The 22,214-nt window shown below is 39.4% G+C and overlaps 1 protein-coding gene across 1 annotated transcript; it reads right to left on the bottom strand.

Annotated features, from left to right (window-relative positions):
* Positions 1–608: 608 nt before the first annotated feature.
* Positions 609–21,693, bottom strand: LOC127122090 (uncharacterized). The gene is made up of 3 exons (XM_051052496.1): positions 21,381–21,693; positions 18,394–21,263; positions 609–743 (listed from the first exon to the last, which is right to left on the bottom strand). The coding sequence occupies exons 1-3, from the start codon at positions 21,691–21,693 to the stop codon at positions 609–611; spliced, it is 3,318 nt and encodes a 1,105-aa protein (XP_050908453.1).
* Positions 21,694–22,214: the final 521 nt, after the last annotated feature.

Below are 22,214 nucleotides of genomic sequence, written 5' to 3'. Positions count from 1 at the left end.
AATTCATATCTCACACACCACACATGATAAATGCACAAACTTTACACCAAAATGAACATGAATGAGTGTAGATTAACCACAAAAAATTTCAGGGTCATTGGATGCATCATCATTATTTCACAAAAGAAATGGCAAAGGGTACAATTTTTGGTCACATGACAAGAAACCTAATACCATTTAAAATCCAGCCAACCAAAAATTCAGCAAAAATCATGGTTAAATAATAGACATTCATGTGAAAATGATGGAAAAAATTTCATGAATTTTGGATTTGAAACGAGTGAGAAATGAATTTGGTAAGTTGATGCACAAATTGGAACAAACATGAACCACATAACATGAATTAGTAGGTCAAACAAGGTTGACCAATGGCATTTTGGTAATAAGGCGCATCACTAATCAAAACGCACAGCTTTGGATGGACACGGGAAATGTTATCATTGGTCACTTTTGAATGGAACAGTACAGAGGGCCAATCACGTTTCAAGTTTCTGGGTTCAAAAACCCTTAGGGTTTATGCAGCAGCAAACCACCTCATGTTATCACCAACATCAAAAACAAAATCCAAACAAAAATGCATCAGCAGCATGGCAATGGAAATGGTGATATTATGCAACGAAAATAACAACAATAACCAACACACACGCATACATGAACTGGATTTCTGGAAAAAAAATATTAGGGTTCATCACAACAGTAGCAACAACTTCATCACCTTCATGAACTCGAAATTTCCAACATGCCTAGAACAACAAATCAAGCATATCAATCTATTCAGCAAATCAAATACAACAAGATTCCAAAAAGCATTTGCATCAAATCGAGCTCATATGGAAGAATCACACCAAACATCAAATGAACATCAATCTTTAAACACAAATTATTCACTCAATACTTAATCATTTTATGTAAATCAAAGCTCAAAATGCTCAGCATGTAAAGATCTATTGGACATATATCATGGATTAGAGAATGAAGAGAGTCGAAATCTTACTTGGTTATGAAGAAATTTGTAAAACAGTGGTTCTTTGAGTGATGCAGCTCGAAACAGATGAAGATAATGCTTTGAAATGATGAATCCTTGAGGTAGGTTAGCTCAATGATGCTTGGAAACCTTCACAGCTCGAATTGCCATTGTTGTATGCTTGTAAAAACAGAACTCAAGAGGGGGTTCCAGCTGGGATTTAATGGTTGTAAACAACTCACAAAGATGGTCAGGTCATGGAACCATGAAAGCTAGCTCGAGGGTTTTGGAGTTTTGAGCAGAATTTCCCAAATCGTGCCAATTCCAAAATGAGAGAATGAGAGTGTTTTTCTGTGCTTGGAGGCTGCAGCTCTAGGGTTCTGAAATGCAGAAAATGTCTTTAAATATGTCTGTTTAAAGTTGGTAATCCATGTGCTAAACTTGGTTAGTTCAAATGGGAACATTTGCATTTTTGCTAATTGTGAACCAAAGGTGGATATGGAGGTATGGTCCGCCCGAGTTGGGCCTTTGGACAGGCTGCAAATATCATTTAAAACAGATCCCAATTGGTCACAAGTGTTAAAAATTGCTTAATCCAAAAGTCAACTTTTTGCTCACTTGAATTTAATAAAGTCCACTCCAAAAATGGCATTTTGATTGGCAAAGTTTTGGTTCATGAAATTTATATTTTTGGAAAGAGGAGATGAAATGTGGTTTGTAGGAAAAAACCCCACTAAATTTGGCCTTGTGGTTCATGAGATATGGCTTGTTGAAGTTCAAAAAATGGTGAAAATGAAATGATCATATCTTCCAAACCATACATGGGATTTGGGAGTTCTTGGACTTTTTGAAAATGGGAGAACAAGATCTTCAACTTTAATGTTGGGAAAAAATTCATTTGAAGCTTGTATCATGATGTAAGTTTAAGATCAAGAAGTTTCCATTTTTGGCAGTTGAAATTACAGGTCCACTTTCTATTTTGGGAAATTTCTGATTTTGCTTCAAATTCTTCCATGATGAGGTTTGGCATGATATATGAGGCTTGTATAAACATGAATGAACTCCTTCAACTCAATTCCATCCATCAAATCATTGATTAAATCCACAGTTGACCAAGTTTGACTTTCTGTTGACTTTTCTAGGGTTTTGCATGATTGAACCACTTCTGATGAATTCCAAACCCTAATTCCTTGAGACCTTGACTTCAAATGATGTCCCAAGTTGTATGAACTCTTGATTATTGATCATGGTGCCCAAATTCTGCATGAATGGCCACCATCCATTGCTTTGACTGACTGTTGCTGATTTTGACCTAATTGCTGATGATTGTTTCAGCTGCAAGTAACAAAGTTAAACTGACAATATTTTTGTATTTTTTGGTGATAAACATATGAAAAGCAAAGATATACAAATGCAAAGCATGCTTGGTGATCAAGAAACAACTCACAAGGCAATCTACCCACTAGGAGGGACGCTAAGGCATGCAATGATCCTTGAGGCCATGATATGATATGATATGGGCCATGAGGGATCTTAGGGCCAAAATTGGGGTCTTACAGATGCCCCTATTTAAGGTCATTCTAGCCGGAGAAGTGAAGTTTAGAAATCTTCATCTCGACGCGGTAGAATGGGCTTAAATAACAGTAATGAGACAAATTTTGGTCCCTAAGAGACCTCATGATGCAAATGTATGTATGCAAAAGACACAAACTCTGTGGGGAATATGATTCACACAGAAGAAACGACGATCCATCGGAGTATTACACTCACCAGGAACAGAGACTCTAACAAGACTCTAGTTGGGGATAAACAAAACTGACACAGCGTGAATAAGACACGACTCTGATTAGGGAATACAGAAAACAGACTGGAGACCTCACTGGGGAAAAGAATTTCAAAGGAAAATAAATCCAATGGAGAAACACAAGCTGACTCCTGTGGAGAAGCAACAAGAAAACTTCACTGAGGAAGCACCAGAGAAAATGAGGTGTCACCGGCATAAGGGTAACAAAAATCAGGAAAATCTGACTCCACAGGGGGACCGAGGTCATAATAGGGAGCAGAAAGGAGGGAACACCAAGGATACCGGTTACTGGGTATATAATAGGTGACCGACCAAAGCGTGAATTGGTTTTCACTTCCAAAACACTCATCATCCTGAAGAGAGCGAAAGCAAACTTGTTTATAGGATGGATATTCGATTCTACAAAGAATACGAATCTTACTCTGAGGGGAAAGCAACAAAGGATTAATCCAAGAGTGCATGAGACATATTATTCATTACCGGCAGACCGTGAATAATATACTCGAAAGGAAAATTATCCTGAACCGGGTTGTAGGTTGTTTATAGGATAAAATCCGAAGCCGTGAATTGGTTTTCACTTCCAAAACACTCATCACCCTGAAGAAAGCTAGAACAGCAGACTTGTTTATAGGATGGACATTCTATTCCACAGGGAATGCGAATCTTACTCGACTGGGGAATATCAACAAAGGACTCCAACCAAAGAGCGCATGAGACATATTATTCATTACCGGCAGACCGTGAATAATACACTCGCATGGCAAGAAACACCAGGGATACCGGTTACTGGGTATATAATAGGTGATCTACCGAAAACGTGAATTGGATTTCACTTCCAAAACACTCATCATCCGAAAGGAGGGCTTGAAAAAGCAAATCGACTTACAGGATGGGCATTCGAATCCACAACGGGAAAACGAATCTTACTCAACTGGGGACACAAACCCAAAGAGTGCATGAGATATAATATCCATTACCGGCAGACCGTGGATAAGATACTCGCATGAGATATATTATCTATTACCGTCAGAACGTAGATAATAAACTCGCATGGTAAGAAACACCAGAGATACCAGTTACTGGGTATATAATAGGTGATCTACCGAAAACGTGAATTGGTTTTCACTTCCAAAACACTCATCATCCAAAACACAAACTGGTTAAAGGATGGATATTCGATTCTACAAAGAATACGAATCTTGCTCAGTTGGGGAAAATCAACAAAGGATTCCAACTAAAGAGCGCATGAGATATATTATTCATTACCGGCAGACCGTGAATAATATACTCGCAAGGAAAAGACACCAGAGATACCGGTTACTGGGTATATAATAGGTGACTAACCAAAAAGAGAGACAATCGATACCAAGCATCCGGGTAAACGAAAGACAACTCAAAGGGATAAATTGCAAGCATCCGGCAATTATCCAACAACAAAGAAATATTCGACTCCGTAAAGGGAAATAACGAATCTTACTCGAACAGGGAAACGCAAAAAGGCTTCGACTGAAGAGTGCATGAGATATATTATTCATTACCGGCAGACCGTGAATAATATACTCGCATGGAAGATTATCCACAACCGGTTACTGGGTTAATAAAGGATAAATCAACCGAAAAGAAAGGCATCGGGATACCAAACTAGGTATATAATGATGACCAATCAAAGGGAGCAACAGACATTACCAACAAAAGGGTGAATGAAAGGCGATCTGCTGAGGATAATTTGCAAGCATCCGGCAATTATCCACAGGGACTATCTGGGGATGCATTGGTATACAACCAATGATCTGGGGAACAAATCACTAACACAAGGTGAAACGACCCGCTGGGGATAAAATTGCTAGCATACGGCAATTATCCACAAAAGACTTGCTGGGGATATACGTGCTGATCTGAGCAACTTATACAAGCAAAGGAAAATCAACATCAAGAACTAGATGAAGATAACCACAAAATTAGGGTTTACATCTACCGAATATGGGGTAGAAGACCAACAACTCCGCGTGGGGATAGAACAAATCACAAATCCGCACGGGAAACCAAGATAGGGTTTATAACAAACCGCAAACTGCTGAAGAGCAGGAAAATAGGATTTACAACTACCGGTATGAGGGTAGAAAACCAAAACTCTGGCTGGAGAATAAAAGGTGTATAACCACAAATTCTGTCAAGAAAGCCAAGAAAAGATAGGACTTATAACTACCGGTTATGAGGGTAGAGGCCCAAAAACATTCCGCTGGGGAACAACCCACTGGGAAGCACAAGACATTTGACAAAAGCCGATTCGGGAACAATCCGAAAAGACAGACTGAATAAAGACACGTCCTAATGAGGATATAACTCAAATAGGAAAATCTATCCCAATATATGTGTTGGGAGGAAACGGAAGAAACCGTCATCCACGAGGATATATCTCAGTGGGGAACTGCAGAAGGAAAGACAGCATTTTCTGCTTATGGGCTGACTCTATATGGCGAGATTTTATAACACCCAACATCTGCTTGGGGAGATCTGTAAAGAGATCTATATCACCATAGCAGGAGACACGACAAACAAAAGATATATGGCAAGAAATGCAACATGAATATCTGAATGTTTATGAATATGCATGAATATGCGTGATTTATGTTTGATGAATGCTGACAAAACAGACAATTCTAACACAAACAGGTTCGGGAAACAAACATTCGGTATTATACTTCCAGGGGAAAAACCAGCTGGAAAGCCAATCTGCGGAGATCTACATGCTGTAAAGCAAAGATCTGCGGGTACTGCTGAAGAAGCAGAGAATCAGAAATATCAGGAAACAACCCAATCAGGGTACAGAAAGTCACAACGGGCAAACCAGCCACCAAGACGAATCTGTCGGGGAACAAGAGAAAACCCAAGATATCTGCATGGGATCCCAGTGTCAACTGAGAAACAAAAGTGCGTTGCACAAGCACGAACTGCTGTAGAAGCAAATCCACAAAACTCCACTGGGGAACAACCCACCGAGGGAGAATGATATCATCCAAATAGAATCTAACTGCATAAGCAACTCTACTGGGGAAAACTGTCGGTTACTCTCTTGGGGAACGAACCACTGAGGGAGGACAGATCAAACAAGTAGATTCTGCAACGATCCACTCCACTTGGGGAGAATATACGTAGCAAACTGATCACAACAAGTAGATTCTGCAATATAAGCCACTCTACTGGGGACCACAAACAGTCAGGGAATCAATCCGTTCACTGGAGGCTAGAGTCATCATCCAAACATGTTGGGGATTGAAAGAGTATTCAACAGGCGAAAACTGCCACAACAAACATTCTGCAGACTGTGCTAAGGAAAAGATGGATGTAATACTGGGATGTCAACCCAAATCAACCACTGAGTAGGAAAATAAATCCTGCTCTGCTGAAGAGAAAAACTCTGGTGGAGAGATAGCAATAATTCCACAGACGACTTTGCCGGGGAAAAGGTAAAGTACCGGGTATCAAACCGCTGACTTACCGAGTCTTCAAAAAGAAAACGATCGTGCTGAGGGAACAGACAATTCCGCTGGCAACTGCACTGGGAAGAGTGATAACAACTCTGCTCGCGACTCCGATGAGGATATCAATCGCAGCTCTACTCGCGACTGCGCTGAGGGGAATATCAACCAACAGTTATACTCATGACTGCTGAGGAGACAAATAAAGTCTGGGGTATACGACCCACTGGAGAAAGTGACGGGGCACCAAGATGACAAACCATCAACCGCCGAAACTTCACAAGAAAACACCCATGCTGGGGGAAAACTGCTGCTGGAGAAAACGAAATCTTCAACAACACTCTGCTTGCGACTGTACTGGGGAACAACCCCACCAACAACTTTGTTTGAGGAACAACCCCAACAAAGATCTGAAGAAAGAAAATACCACCAAACCAGGAAGATAAACGAATGTCTTACCTGTTGGAAATCATGCCACCCTCGGGAGAGCACTGAGATATTCTTGAGTATCCTTTCAATCTTGTGAATGTTCACTTTGTTTAAAACAACAAATTTTGAAAAATTTATTTGTTTAAAACAATGATATTTTATCAATTTAAAACATGCAAAACATTTGTTGAATTGAAACAAATAAGAGTGCAAATAATTGGATAAAAAGCTCAAATTGATTTGATGGAATGGTAGTCTGCAAATGGCAAGACTCCATAGATCTGTACAAATTTGAAATCAGTGATATATATTGGAAGAGGGCTACATTGAACATAATGATCCTTTCTCTACCAATTTGAATCTCGATGTATCCGAAGCTTCGGTTGACGACGAATCGAGAATCTTCTGACGAAATGACGACTGATGAACAGAAAGTCTTGTCAGGATGCAGTTACTTGCCAAATCCCTAATTTTTGCCTAGATTGCCCCAGGGTGAGGTACTCAATCTAGCGGGATGCAAATATTCTCCTTTTTTTTTTTTTTCTTTTTTTTTCTTTTTTTTTTTTAGTCTCTAATTTTTGCCTGGATTACCCTTACGGGTTCTCCACCGAGACGCTCATTTTTGCCTAAGCCGCCCTTTCGGGTTTTCAATTTAGCGAGCTATTCTGTTTTTTATTTATTTGTTTTTTCATTTGCATATACTTTTTTTTAGGCAAAGTATCTCTTAACTGCATCTGAATTCACAGGACGAGTGAAATCCTCCCCATCCATTGTTGTAAGCATCAAAGCACCGCCTGAAAAGGCTCTCTTAACAACATATGGACCCTCGTAGTTTGGAGTCCACTTGCCCTTGGAATCGGGTGCGAAAGACAAAACTTTCTTGAGCACAAGGTCACCTTCTCGGAACACACGAGGCTTGACCTTCTTATCGAATGATTTCTTCATTCTTTGCTGATATAGCTGACCATGGCACATGGCAGTTAATCGCTTCTCTTCAATTAAATTCAATTGGTCATAACGACTCTGAATCCATTCAGCATCAGTCAACTAGGGACTTTGAGGGTATACTTTTCTTTTTTCCCTTGGAAAAATTTTGAAAAAATTTTCCTGGTTTTTGATTTTTTCATTTTTTTTTTTTTTTTTATTGCATTTGCAATGCCCCAGTTTAACTGGTTTGCTGATTCTCATGATACAGCTGAATGAGCTTCTCTGGTGCTCAAGAAGGCGGGTAATCTCATCAGGAATCCCCTTCAACATCATCTTCCTCTGCCTCAGATACAAGGACTTCAAGATTAGGAGATGGCGTTGGATCATTATGTTCAATGGGTTTAGAAATCCCTGCATAATGATTCTGGATAATGAAAAGCTTTTGAATTTTAAACAAGCAAATCATTTATGCAGATGAAAAAATGTTGTTTTTGTTTTTCAGGGTTTTTTGTGATCACTGATTTCATGCAAAAGCAAAAAGTGAAAACAAATGGAAAAACAAATGTTTGACAATGCATTAATCGAATGAAAACATCATTGTATTAAATGCTGCCAACAAAGTCATCACTTTTCCTTTTGGCATGGGAGAAGGGTTTCAAACAAAGTGAACAAATCACGCTGATTTATGAATGACCGTAGGAACATCCACAGCGACCCAATTGTGGCAGACACCACCAGGTATGATGAAATTGTTCAGGTCTTCTTCAGGTTGATCGTCATGGATGAGTCCTCCACTTGCGAACAAACCTTGCTCCTTAAGTGCCCCAGAACAGTAGCCAATGCCAGCCCGGGATTGGTTAACCAGGAATAAATCCATCAACAGTACTTAGTCTGGCAAATTCTCCCTCTGAGTTCACAGCTCTCTTGCTCAGGATGATCCATCAATCTGGCAGAGATGGCTCTGGTATAATACCGGCAAAGTGCGTCTTCAAAATAAATGAAGATCGCAGGGTCAGACCACAGGACGGGAGACCGGAACAAAACACCTGCTTATGCAAATGATGCATGAAGTGTTTATGCATATGCTTGTTTTTATATCAAAGGAACCCGAGGGTTTTATTTGCAAACTTTGAAATATTTAAGCATTTTGATCATATATGAGAATATCTCATCAGATATATCAGGTGAAAAAATTTTCCCGGTTTTTTCATGTTTTGAAAATTTTTGCAAATAAACTCCTTTGAGTTCCTTGAAAATTTTTTTGATGACATGGATGCGGATGAATGCATGAATGTATGAATGCAACAAACACACTCAAGGATCAAGCAAAGCACGCCAAACAAAGGTCGTGGGAAAGCTCATTGTATCCCTAATATCAATCATCCATTTTGGTGGATTTAGGTTTTCACCTTATCGACACCCAAGTTCCATTGATATTAACGGTACATGAACCGGCTCTAACATTCTTAATATCAACCAGCCGCTTTGGTGGATTTTAGGTTTTACACCTGATCCGGGATCCATTGATATTAACAATGTTTGAACGACTCAACCACGAATCATGGGCTTGTTGAGAGTCACGAGCATGGAGTCTCGGTTAAGAACCACCCAAAGGGAGTGTACTAGGGTTTAAACCTGCCAGACATGTTCTATCAGAGGTTCCCATAGTCATCGTTCCATCTTTCGAATATTATCGGAGGAACGAATACTCGTATTCCAAGAATATTCTCAAGAGAAACTCTTATGAGTGTAGTATCGCGTAACAATCGTATCAGAACTGACATCTGAACGACCTCCGCACTACGGTCCTAAAAATAGGCCAAGATGGGTTTGGTAAACTAAGGTCCTTGGCTTCTGCGGAACATGATTGAAAGAATAATGCCTAACCACAAATAACTTGTGTGACATTATTAATCCAACATGACCTCCACCAAGTGAATGGACTCGCAAGTCAACTGGCTAAGGAATACTCCACACCAGTCAACAAGACTATGCCATTCTCCTATCCTAGAGTGCACTCGAGTTCGGGTACAGAACTCATCTCACAGATCACCAAAGCAAACAGCAATTGTATATCAAGCAATTCAAACATTACAATCAATACAGTGATCCCAAATTGTACAAAAATATGTCATATAACAGATAATAATATAGCACAACAAGGGTGAAAAGTAGGCAATACCACCAAGGATTCAGGTTTGCTTCCCCAGTGGAGTCGCCACTTTTCTGTAGCGGTGTATTCGTCGCTATATGATCTATCGATTAGATCATAAGCAAGAGATACAATGAAATTTCGAGTCGCCACCGCACTTTTATTTATCCAAAGGATTGGCTAAAAAGCGAACAAAAGCCTAAGAAGTTTTACACGTAGAAAACTAATAAAAAGATCAGAGAGTCTGGGTAAGGGGTAAATTACGCAATGGGAAGGTGTTAGGCACCCACTACGTCATAGGTACTCCTAGGGAGCCCTTTTCACACTTGTTGTAAAAATTGTTATTTGTTATGACATAAGTATTGTGCAAACATGATTGGGATGATGAGAAAAGAATATACATTTTTTATTATTGGGTTTGAACGGATGAACCCGCTGCCTACGTACCTTCCATCAAAGGTAAGGATCAAAACGCCGTAGTTCGGCTAAAAGATTTCCAAAAGTTGGTGGATTCAATTTTAAACAATAGCACTGAGGCTTTTCATTATCAATGGGAGAACACTCGACCAAGGAACAACATCCACCATGCGAGGATAGCTTCGACGTACTAGAGGGGTTAGCCCTGTTTTCAGTACGGAAGTCTTACTGTCGACTCACTAAGGATAGGCATGATTTACATCAACCACAATGATAATTGAAGCCTATGGCTAATGCATGAAAAGATTAATAATGGACAAAGCCAAAACAAGTGAATGAGTGAAGTTAATTGATTGTGATTATGAAAGGAGTCAAAGTATGATTAAGATTGATTTGAAAGAAGTATTATGAAAATGGAGTTTGAAAAAAGTCAAGGACTTGGGTCCAGGTTTTTGGTTAGAAAACATGAAGATGTTTGCACAATATCTATGTCAAGTTTGAAATCAAAGTGTGAAAAGGTTTAGGACATAATGAGGATGAATGGATGAAGATGGATTGTAAAACTTCTTAGAAGGTTCACTTCTTGAAATCATATAGAGGATGATTCAAGTGTGTCCTTTGGAATAGCAATGGATAATAATAGACAAACAAAGAAAGTCAACAAAAGCGGATATCGGATGCCAATCACTGGGCTTATACCAATCTCCTAAAATAAAACTGGATATCAGATGCCACTCAATGGTCTTACACTAATCTCCTCAAACAAAGAATTTAAAGGTGGATACCGGATACCAATAGATGGATTTACACCAGTCTCCTAAAACAGAAATGGATATCAGAGGCCACTCAATGGACTTACACTAATCTCCTAAAACAAAACAAAGATGAGAAATGGAAATCAACTGCCAAACTATCTGGACTTAGGTTAACTCCACAGATGCTCATAGGAATACCAATGCCACATTACAGGGACTTACAATGGATCCTCACATACAAGAACAAAAGCAACAAATGATCACAGGAAAGCAAATGCCAACTTACAGGGACTTATAATTGCAACCTCACATACAAGAACAAAAGCAACAAATGATCACAGGAAAGCAAATGCCAACTTACAGGGACTTATAATTGCAACCTCACATACAAACAAAGCAACAGAAGATATGAGTGACCAATGAGGTCTTACACTCTATCCTTCCATATCACAGGAGCAAAGGCCAAAGAAATGGACTTACAATTGTCCTCAATGGGCAAACAACAAATGACAATATCACAAAGACAAATGAGATGATTGTGCATTAATGAGCAATTAATGATGATGATAAATGCATGGAGCATACAAGCAAACATGTGCATATGAAGCAATCAATCAATCAATGAATATCAAACAGCACACTCTATATCCAAACAAGGAGGCTCACACAAGAGGGTTAGGCACTGAGGCCAACTGGAATAGGGTCAAAGAGTTGCTCTTAACCTTGCCATTGAGAGGCTAAGGTGAAGCAGATGAAAGGATATGAGGGGTGTGCCTCATTGCTCTTATCCCTGATCAGGGAGAGCATTTAAATATCAGAAAGTGTGGGAGTTCAGAAAGTAGGAACTCTCTCCACATTATTGACTCGATAGATCTTGGGTTTTGATCTCAATGCTACAACCATGTAATGGGAGCAAGGAGAAGACTCACTGAATAGTAGGGGATAGGTTGCTTATCCCTTTGATCTACCAATTGCCTTACTTGAAGGACTTTTCCTGCTTGGGACAAAATTAAACACACACAAGCATTGCCTCTTAAGGAGGACTTCAGACAGTTTGCCCGGCCAAATAACAGGCCGGGTCTCCAGACTACATGAAGAAAAGTAATTATACCTCAAAAGCAAATTGCTAAATAGCAAAGCAAGCAAGTTCAAAGAACTTAAGCAACTAAAAGGGTACCTGAAATAGTCCAACTAATCAGCAAACAGTTCAACAGTTTAAATCAAAAGGAGATGAATCAAACAGTTAAATCAGAGGGACCAATGTGCAAGCACAAGGCACAAGGCTTATGAGCCAAACAACCTACAAAACAAAGGTTAGCACATGATATATAATCAAGCTCAATCAAATTTGTATGATCTTTGAGGCATTGTTGCTTAACCTGAAACAAATGAACTCAACATAAGCCAAGAGACCACTAGGGCAAGCCTAGAGTCAAAAATAAAAGGGAAGGTCAAAACAGCAAACAATAGTCAACCAAAGTCAAGTTCAAACATTTAAGAAGCAAGCACAATTGGTTTCAAACTCATATCATGCATCATCATCATTTTATAGACCAAAGAAGTCAAAACATGGCAAAAGGGAGCACATAGAGGTCAACAGCAAGACCAAACTCAAAAGCAAACATAATCAATTCCAAAAATTATGAAATAATTCATACTCAATCACAATCCATAACATAGCATGCATATGAAATTTCAGCTCAATTGGATCATGGGAAGATGGTCAATTAGAATCAAGAAGTCAACACAATTTCAAGTGTGCACAAAGAAGTCAACAAAACATGTGTCATCTTCAAAAATTCATAACTAAATGAAAACAGATGAGAAATGGATGGGATTAACACCAATGCAAAGCTCAAGATGTCTAGTATGCACATGTAAAATTTCATGATCATCCAATAATGTATGAGAATTTCACAAAGGATTTGGCAAGATGTGTCACACAAAGTCAACAATTGACTAGGCAGAGAAGAAAAATCTCAAACAAACAGGAAATGGCACAAATATTTCCAGGAAAAGTCACACATAAACTAGACATATGAGAGAAGGCTCATGCAAAATTTCAGATTAATTGAAGGTCAGGAAGCATGTCAATAAAAATCATGAACTTGCATAACATTGGTGTGACACAAATTGTCACACCCTACTTCCAAAATTCATATCTCACACACCACACATGATAAATGCACAAACTTTACACCAAAATGAACATGAATGAGTGTAGATTAACCACAAAAAATTTCAGGGTCATTGGATGCATCATCATTATTTCACAAAAGAAATGGCAAAGGGTACAATTTTTGGTCACATGACAAGAAACCTAATACCATTTAAAATCCAGCCAACCAAAAATTCAGCAAAAATCATGGTTAAATAATAGACATTCATGTGAAAATGATGGAAAAAATTTCATGAATTTTGGATTTGAAACGAGTGAGAAATGAATTTGGTAAGTTGATGCACAAATTGGAACAAACATGAACCACATAACATGAATTAGTAGGTCAAACAAGGTTGACCAATGGCATTTTGGTAATAAGGCGCATCACTAATCAAAACGCACAGCTTTGGATGGACACGGGAAATGTTATCATTGGTCACTTTTGAATGGAACAGTACAGAGGGCCAATCACGTTTCAAGTTTCTGGGTTCAAAAACCCTTAGGGTTTATGCAGCAGCAAACCACCTCATGTTATCACCAACATCAAAAACAAAATCCAAACAAAAATGCATCAGCAGCATGGCAATGGAAATGGTGATATTATGCAACGAAAATAACAACAATAACCAACACACACGCATACATGAACTGGATTTCTGGAAAAAAAATATTAGGGTTCATCACAACAGTAGCAACAACTTCATCACCTTCATGAACTCGAAATTTCTAACATGCCTAGAACAACAAATCAAGCATATCAATCTATTCAGCAAATCAAATACAACAAGATTCCAAAAAGCATTTGCATCAAATCGAGCTCATATGGAAGAATCACACCAAACATCAAATGAACATCAATCTTTAAACACAAATTATTCACTCAATACTTAATCATTTTATGTAAATCAAAGCTCAAAATGCTCAGCATGTAAAGATCTATTGGACATATAGCATGGATTAGAGAATGAAGAGAGTCGAAATCTTACTTGGTTATGAAGAAATTTGTAAAACAGTGGTTCTTTGAGTGATGCAGCTCGAAACAGATGAAGATAATGCTTTGAAATGATGAATCCTTGAGGTAGGTTAGCTCAATGATGCTTGGAAACCTTCACAGCTCGAATTGCCATTGTTGTATGCTTGTAAAAACAGAACTCAAGAGGGGGTTCCAGCTGGGATTTAATGGTTGTAAACAACTTACAAAGATGGTCAGGTCATGGAACCATGAAAGCTAGCTCGAGGGTTTTGGAGTTTTGAGCAGAATTTCCCAAATCGTGCCAATTCCAAAATGAGAGAATGAGAGTGTTTTTCTGTGCTTGGAGGCTGCAGCTCTAGGGTTCTGAAATGCAGAAAATGTCTTTAAATATGTCTGTTTAAAGTTGGTAATCCATGTGCTAAACTTGGTTAGTTCAAATGGGAACATTTGCATTTTTGCTAATTGTGAACCAAAGGTGCATATGGAGGTATGGTCTGCCCGAGTTGGGCCTTTGGACAGGCTGCAAATATCATTTAAAACAGATCCCAATTGGTCACAAGTGTTAAAAATTGCTTAATCCAAAAGTCAACTTTTTGCTCACTTGAATTTAATAAAGTCCACTCCAAAAATGGCATTTTGATTGGCAAAGTTTTGGTTCATGAAATTTATATTTTTGGAAAGAGGAGATGAAATGTGGTTTGTAGGAAAAAACCCCACTAAATTTGGCCTTGTGGTTCATGAGATATGGCTTGTTGAAGTTCAAAAAATGGTGAAAATGAAATGATCATATCTTGCAAACCATACATGGGATTTGGGAGTTCTTGGACTTTTTGAAAATGGGAGAACAAGATCTTCAACTTTCATGTTGGGCAAAAATTCATTTGAAGCTTGTATCATGATGTAAGTTTAAGATCAAGAAGTTTCCATTTTTGGCAGTTGAAATTACAGGTCCACTTTCTATTTTGGGAAATTTCTGATTTTGCTTCAAATTCTTCCATGATGAGGTTTGGCATGATATATGAGGCTTGTATAAACATGAATGAACTCCTTCAACTCAATTCCATCCATCAAATCATTGATTAAATCCACAGTTGACCAAGTTTGACTTTCTGTTGACTTTTCTAGGGTTTTGCATGATTGAACCACTTCTGATGAATTCCAAACCCTAATTCCTTGAGACCTTGACTTCAAATGATGTCCCAAGTTGTATGAACTCTTTATTATTGATCATGGTGCCCAAATTCTGCAAGAATGGCCACCATCCATTGCTTTGACTGACTGTTGCTGATTTTGACCTAATTGCTGATGATTGCTTCAGCTGCAAGTAACAAAGTTAAACTGACAATATTTTTGTATTTTTTGGTGATAAACATATGAAAAGCAAAGATATACAAATGCAAAGCATGCTTGGTGATCAAGAAACAACTCACAAGGCAATCTACCCACTAGGAGGGACGCTAAGGCATGCAATGATCCTTGAGGCCATGATATGATATGATATGGGCCATGAGGGATCTTAGGGCCAAAATTGGGGTCTTACACTACAGTAAAGCAAAAGTGGGTGATTACTTGATCAAAGCTGTGAAGCAAGATCAAGGGGGTGCTAACTTGGTTGAAACTGTGAAGTAAAACCAAGTTTGTAAGTCTGTCAGTTGTTTTCTGTTTATGTTGTTGTCTTTGGCAACATTTTTGACAAAAAGGGGGAGTAACAGGTGATACCCCAGACAACAGACTGGTCCAACAGATTTTTCTGTTAAAACAGACATTCATGACACCTCCCCTGCAGCTGATGTGTGTTGAAGTTTTTATTTAACTTCTACTCCTCTGTATGTGTGCTGCCTTGTGAAGTTTTTATTTAACTTCCATGTATGTGAGTGTGCTGCCACTCTGAGTGTATTAGCTAGGTTTATTTCCTGCTAGATGTGTGATTCCGCTGCTATGAACTCTGTTATGGGGATCAAAGTGTTTTAGCCAAAAATTTGCCAAAGGGGGAGTTTGTAGGTGTTTAATTGGCTGCATTATATGGTAAAACACTAGCTGGATTCTAATGTCTTGACTGATGTCATGACATGGTGTGTATGTGTGACTGCATTGTAGGTTAGAATATCTAACTGTACTCTAATGTCTTGACTGATGTCATGACACACTTGAGTAGTTACTGCAGGATTAGCTAATACAGGATTTATTGAATGTCAAACTGGAGACTGTGACATTCATCCCTGTCAGCAGCTACTGAGGAATAGAACAGTTGATGTTCTGTTAGAGCTCAGTATTCATTTGCAGTCTGGTTATCAAGGAAGAACCAGACCTGGCATAAGGCCTACTGTATGAATGTCAAACTGGATGTTATGACATTCATCATGGACAGTATATACTGAATAATAGACAGAGTGGGGTTCTGCTACACTTCAGTATGTTTCTTAGTTTGTTCTCCAAGAGGATAACAGAACTGACTTAAGGCTAAATGTGTAAATGTCAAATTGGATGCGTTGACATGTATTAATGTAAGCTGTTAAAATAGAATGGACAGTTTGGTCCTGTACAGTTCAGCAAACTTGTACACTCTGTTTTCAGGAAAAACAGACTTAGCATATGGTCCTTGATGTCAAGCTGAATGTTGTAACATTCATTCCTGACAGCATATGCTAGATTGTAGGTTGTTTAGTTTTTCTGTTTCAGCATTTTTCTCAGGCTAAAATCCAGGAAACCAACAACCAAGCTACAATTAAGGAACCTAACAAATAGCCTATTTGTTAGCACACTAATATGTGGAAATTAGTTAGAATCCTATGTAGCATTATTTGTGGAGGTCTTGAGATATTTTAGGAACTAAATATGGAGATATTTTAGGAACTAAATATGGAGATATTTTAGGAACTAAATATGGAGATATTTTAGGAACTAAATATGGAGATATTTTAGGAACTAAAAGATTGAAGACCTTGTTTGTAGCAGAAAGTTTCTGCTGATGTTGTAACAGCAAAGGAGAAGTTTGCTGCGATTTCTGAAGGCCCAAATCCACTTGGGTGATTAGGTTATAAATAGCATATTGTAACCTAGTTTTTGTAAGCCTCCCAGAATGAAAATTTAGGGGTGTGTGTGAGGTAAACCTCCCAACCTGTGGGATGGTTACCATGTGTTTCTCAGTGTTCAAAGCTGAGAGTATTTGTAACTCAAAGCCTGTAGGCAAGAGTGATTATGTTCTTGAACAAAGCTGTGAAGCAATTTCAAGTTGTTTTCTCAGTGTTCAAAGCTGAGATTATTTGTAACTCAAAGCCTGTAGGCAAGAGTGATTATGTTCTTGAACGAAGTTGTGAAGCAAGTTCAAGTTGTTTAGCATTACATTGTAATTGTGGTGATAGGAATGGAAATTGGAGGTTTCTATCTAGGAGTTCCTAGGTATAGATTGCATTGGGTAGGGATTAAGTGATAAGTTGTAAACGGGTGAGTTTAGCTTTGAATTGATACTACTAATAGTGGATCTTCTTCCTTGCTTGGTATGCCCCTAGACGTAGGTGATGTTGCACCGAACTGGGTTAACAATTACCTGTGTTTTTACGTTCTGCATGTTATAATTGTGTCTGTTATAAAATAAGGTAAACCTGTAATGCTGTAACAGATGATGTTCAAACCAATGTTGAGACATCATGCTGATAACTGTGGAAGAAAACCACAGAAGTGAGTGCTAGGTTTGATTTCTGTTGAGTCTTTCTTCCTGATGCACAGAACCAGGTGTTCATACATTCTAGGGTGACATAGAATGAGATGTCGTGACATCTGTGAACCTGTGCATATTAGTACAGTGTTTAATAACTATCTTGCTGTATTAGTTGCAATGTTAGATCAGATGTCATGACGTGGAGTATAACATCTGAATTCTGACTACACCAGAATTTCAAGTGTCTTCTTCATTTTCAAACTGGCGGGCGACCTCTTCTGGAATCTCATCCCACTCTTCCTCTTCAGCTTCGAATACAGAATGTTCAAAGTTGGGAGAGGGCATGATGTCATTGTGTTCAACGGGTTTAAGTAACCTGTACAAACAATTGTTTTTAGAGGACTGACCATGACATGCAAAAATGTGTTCTTTTTAAGGTTTTTTTGTGTTACCATTTTCCGAAAAAGCTGAAAAGATAAAAGGACACAAGTGTATAGGAACACAAAAGATCTTTTTCATGGATAGTACGTTTTTGACAAAAGTGCCCATTTTACAAAATTAATGCTTCGCGCTTTGGGCTAAAGCGGAAGATTTTTGAAAACTGAAAAGCTTAATTACTTTGATATGTGGACACGATGTGGGATGTCAACTGCGGTCCAGTTCTTCATAACTACTCCTGGTGTCACAAATCTGGGGCCTTCGTCTTCTGTCTTTTTCTCAAAAGTATCCTCTTTAACTGCTACCATGTTGATAAACCCACCGCTGTGAAAGATATCTTTGAAAGGTCGCACCACTGAAGTCTGCACTTGTTTTCCATCAACAAACCCTAATCCTGCATGGTTAACGTTTTCTGGCAACTCTATCACCTTGGCCCACATTTCTGTAGGACCTGTCTTGACAATCTGCTGGGCGTCTTTGAATGACGCGATTGAACCTTCACTTTTCTTGTAATCATCGATGGTCAGGGCCTGAAATGGAGTTTGAACAGCCGTCTCGTCTACTTCTATCACACTAAACGATGAAAGGTGGCTAATCAGCATAGCCTGCTCCCCATTAACCATCACTATTTGCCCATTCTTGACAAACTTTAACTTTTGGTGTAACGTGGATGTAATGGCACCCGCCTCATGAATCCATGGGCGTCCGAGCAGACAGCTATAAGCTGGCACTATGTCCATAACCTGGAAAGTGATCTGGAATACGTGTGGTCCAATACCAATAGGCAAATCAACTTCTCCAATGACTGTTTTTCTTGATCCATCGAACGCTTTCACAATAATTCCACTGTGCCGCATTTGCCCCCCTTTATACTTTAGCTTCAACAAGGTAGACTTGGGCATGACATTCAGAGATGAACCGGTGTCAATTAGGATATTAGACAAAGAATCCCCTTGACAATTGGCTGAGATATTGAGAGCGAAGTTGTGATTCTTTCCTTCTTCTGGCAGTTCTTCATCACAAAAGCCTAAGCCATTGCACGAAGTGATGCTGCCTACAACATTGTTGAACTGCTCTACTGTTATATCCTGTTCTACAAAGGCTTGATCAAGCACCTTCAGTAGTGCTTCTCTGTGGACAGCTGGGTTCAATAATAAGGACAGGATCGAGATTTTTGACGGTGTCTGTAGCAACTGATCTACAACTTTGTAGTGACTGAGCTTGATAATTCTGAGTAGTTCATATGTTTCTTTGTTAAGGGTTGAATTGCTTGTTTGCCCTTCTGCTTCTCTTGTCACTGGTACCACGACTACTGGATCTTTCTCAACATTTCTACTTGGGATAACCGGCGGAGCGAACACGCGGCCACTGCGCGTCATTCGGCTATTTGCTGCGATATTGGTAATTGAGGCTAAGGTTTTAATCTCGACCTCTTTACCGTTCTCAATAATAGTTGCTGCATAGCGGTAGGGGACCGCTTTATCTGAAGTGTAAGGCATTGGGCCCGGAGGGCAAATCACCACTGGCTCCCTCGGATGATAAGCTATCTCTACTTTCTCTGGAATGTTGAAGCAAGGAATGATGACATTCACCTCTTGTTCTTGTGATTCTGGAGAACTCACTTGTCTAGAAATCTGAATCAAACCCTGATCAAGGACGCCTTGCAAATCATCTTGAATCTTTCTACAACCTCTTGAATTGACTGAACATGTACCACAGATCTGGTGGTCATGTTGGAATAGACCATGAGCACATAAAACAGAATGAATTTCAACCAAAGACTGTCGAATCTCCTCCATCTTCGTAACACGTTGTTCATTGAGACAAACTTCTATATTGTTCACTGATGAAGGACCATGACTTGGCATTGGATTGTCCTTCACATTGGGACCCATGTTCTTGAAGGTCGGGATACCTGCTCTTGTCAACTTCTGTACTTCCAACTTTAAAGCAAAACAGTTGTCTAAGTCATGACCTGGAGCATTCTGATGAAAGGGACAAGATACCTCTGGCTTGTACCACCAAGGTAGCACTTCTGGTACAGGAGGTCGTGGTCGTGGTTGCACAAGGTTTTTAGCGATCAAAGCTGGATACAATTCTGCATATGACATCGGAATTGGATCAAAATTGGTTCTTCTTTGTTGCTGTGGTGGACGTTGTTGTAACTGATGTTGATGTTGTTGAGGTTGATGTTGTTGCTGATACTGAGTATTCTGTTGGAAGCGGTTGGTACGTTGCTGAGGGTATTGGACTTGAACTGGAGCGGAAGTGATTACTGGAGTCACGGCTGCTATATGTTGGTGTTGGGAATGGTAAGGATAATTGATACTTCTTGGATGATTATAGGACACAGCATTAGTTTCTTGTTCCTTCTTTTTCATAAAACCGCCGTACCTCTTTGCCCCGCTTGAAGATGAACTTCCTTCTCTAACTAGACGCCCTTCTCGAACTGCTTCCTCTAAACGGACTCCCATGTTTACCATGTCAGTAAAGTCTGTAGGAGTGCTTGCAATCATCCTCTCGTAATAAAAAGTATCAAGAGTCTTTAAGAACACTTTCGTCATCTCCTTTTCTTCCATAGGTGGAACAACCTGTGCTGCAATTTCGCGCCACCTTTGCGCGTATTCACGAAATGTCTCCTTTTCTCTTTGTTGCATGGACCTCAACTGATCTCGGTCTGGCATATTATCAAGGTTGTATTTGTAATGTTTGATAAAGGCCTCGCCTAAATCGTTTAAAGTCTTGATCTGAGAACTGTCTAATCCCATATACCAGCGTAAAGCTGCACCGGTAAGGCTGTCTTGAAAACAATGAATGAGCATCCTTTGGTCGTTGGTGTACATTGACATCTTTCGCACGTACATAACCAAATGGGTCTGTGGACAAGAACTTCCTTTGTACTTTTCCAATTCTGGTAGTTTAAATTTTGCTGGCATCCTTACGTCTGGAACCAAACACATATCATTTACATCTCTGCCAAACAGTTCTTTCCCACGAAGAGCTTTTATCTCTTTTTGTAATTCCGCAAACTGATCCTGGAATTCATCCATTCTATCATTGAGACCAGGATCCTCACTTGGGGTAGGGCCGTGATAGACAGGTTCTCCTAGGTGAGGAGTATAGTGAACAACGGGAGCCACATTAGTGAAGACAGGAGCATTTGGTGGAACGAACTCTTATTGATATCTATCTTGATTAAGATCCCTGGGTATTTCCCAAGGACGGGATGCTGTGATGGTAACAGAAGTGACTGGGACATCGTGGATTTCTGAAGCGATGACTGTAGTGACAGGTGCTGCTGTTGTCTGATTCTGAATTTGAGGTTGATTCTGTGCTGAAGTCTGTCCTGAATTATGAACTTGAGCCCTAGCCTGGGCTTCCTCTGCTTGTAGACGGGCGGTTAACATTTGGTTGCGCATCTCTGCTGCCTGTGCTTGTGCCTGGATCTGTGCATCTTGTGCTTCGGCAACCTGAGCTTGTGCTGTTTGAAGTTGAGCAGCTTGGGCTGCTTGGTTTGCTATCAATGTCTCGACCATAGCAGAAAGACAGTCAACCTGAGCTTTCAATTCTCGGTTCTCGTTATCTGTTATCTCCATTCTTCTTTTGTAGTTGGCTCTTGTGTTGTAATTATGCGTCAGCTTGAAATGGATCTGCTTGCGGGAAGCAACTGTTAGAAGACTGGACCAAGACAGACAACCTGTATGCACGTGATGCATGGATATGCAAAATGAATGATTTTCCAAGGAACTCTAAGTGAAGGAAAAGATAGAATTGCAAACATTTTTGATAACAAAACAAAATTTTTCATTTTAAGCATTTTTATCAAAATATACAAAATTATCAACCCAAAATACAACCAAGAAAACCATTTAAGGACATGTGTCATCAGGACGAGCATAAACAAGTAGGAGTTGTCCTTCAAGTCTCTCAATTCTTTCTTCATAGGCCTTCTGCATAAAAGCTTTCTCCTTCACCAAACTGTCTACAAGACCTTTCCATGCACCTGAGGACTGTGGAATCTGGGAGTAATCTGTTGTGCCTGAGGAAAATAAATCCT

This window comes from Lathyrus oleraceus, chromosome 2, assembly GCF_024323335.1.
Source record: "Lathyrus oleraceus cultivar Zhongwan6 chromosome 2, CAAS_Psat_ZW6_1.0, whole genome shotgun sequence".
In the NCBI taxonomy this organism is placed as follows: Eukaryota; Viridiplantae; Streptophyta; class Magnoliopsida; order Fabales; family Fabaceae; genus Lathyrus; species Lathyrus oleraceus.
The sequence above is the reverse complement of the archived record's forward strand: the minus strand, read 5'-3'. Positions and strand labels throughout refer to the sequence as shown.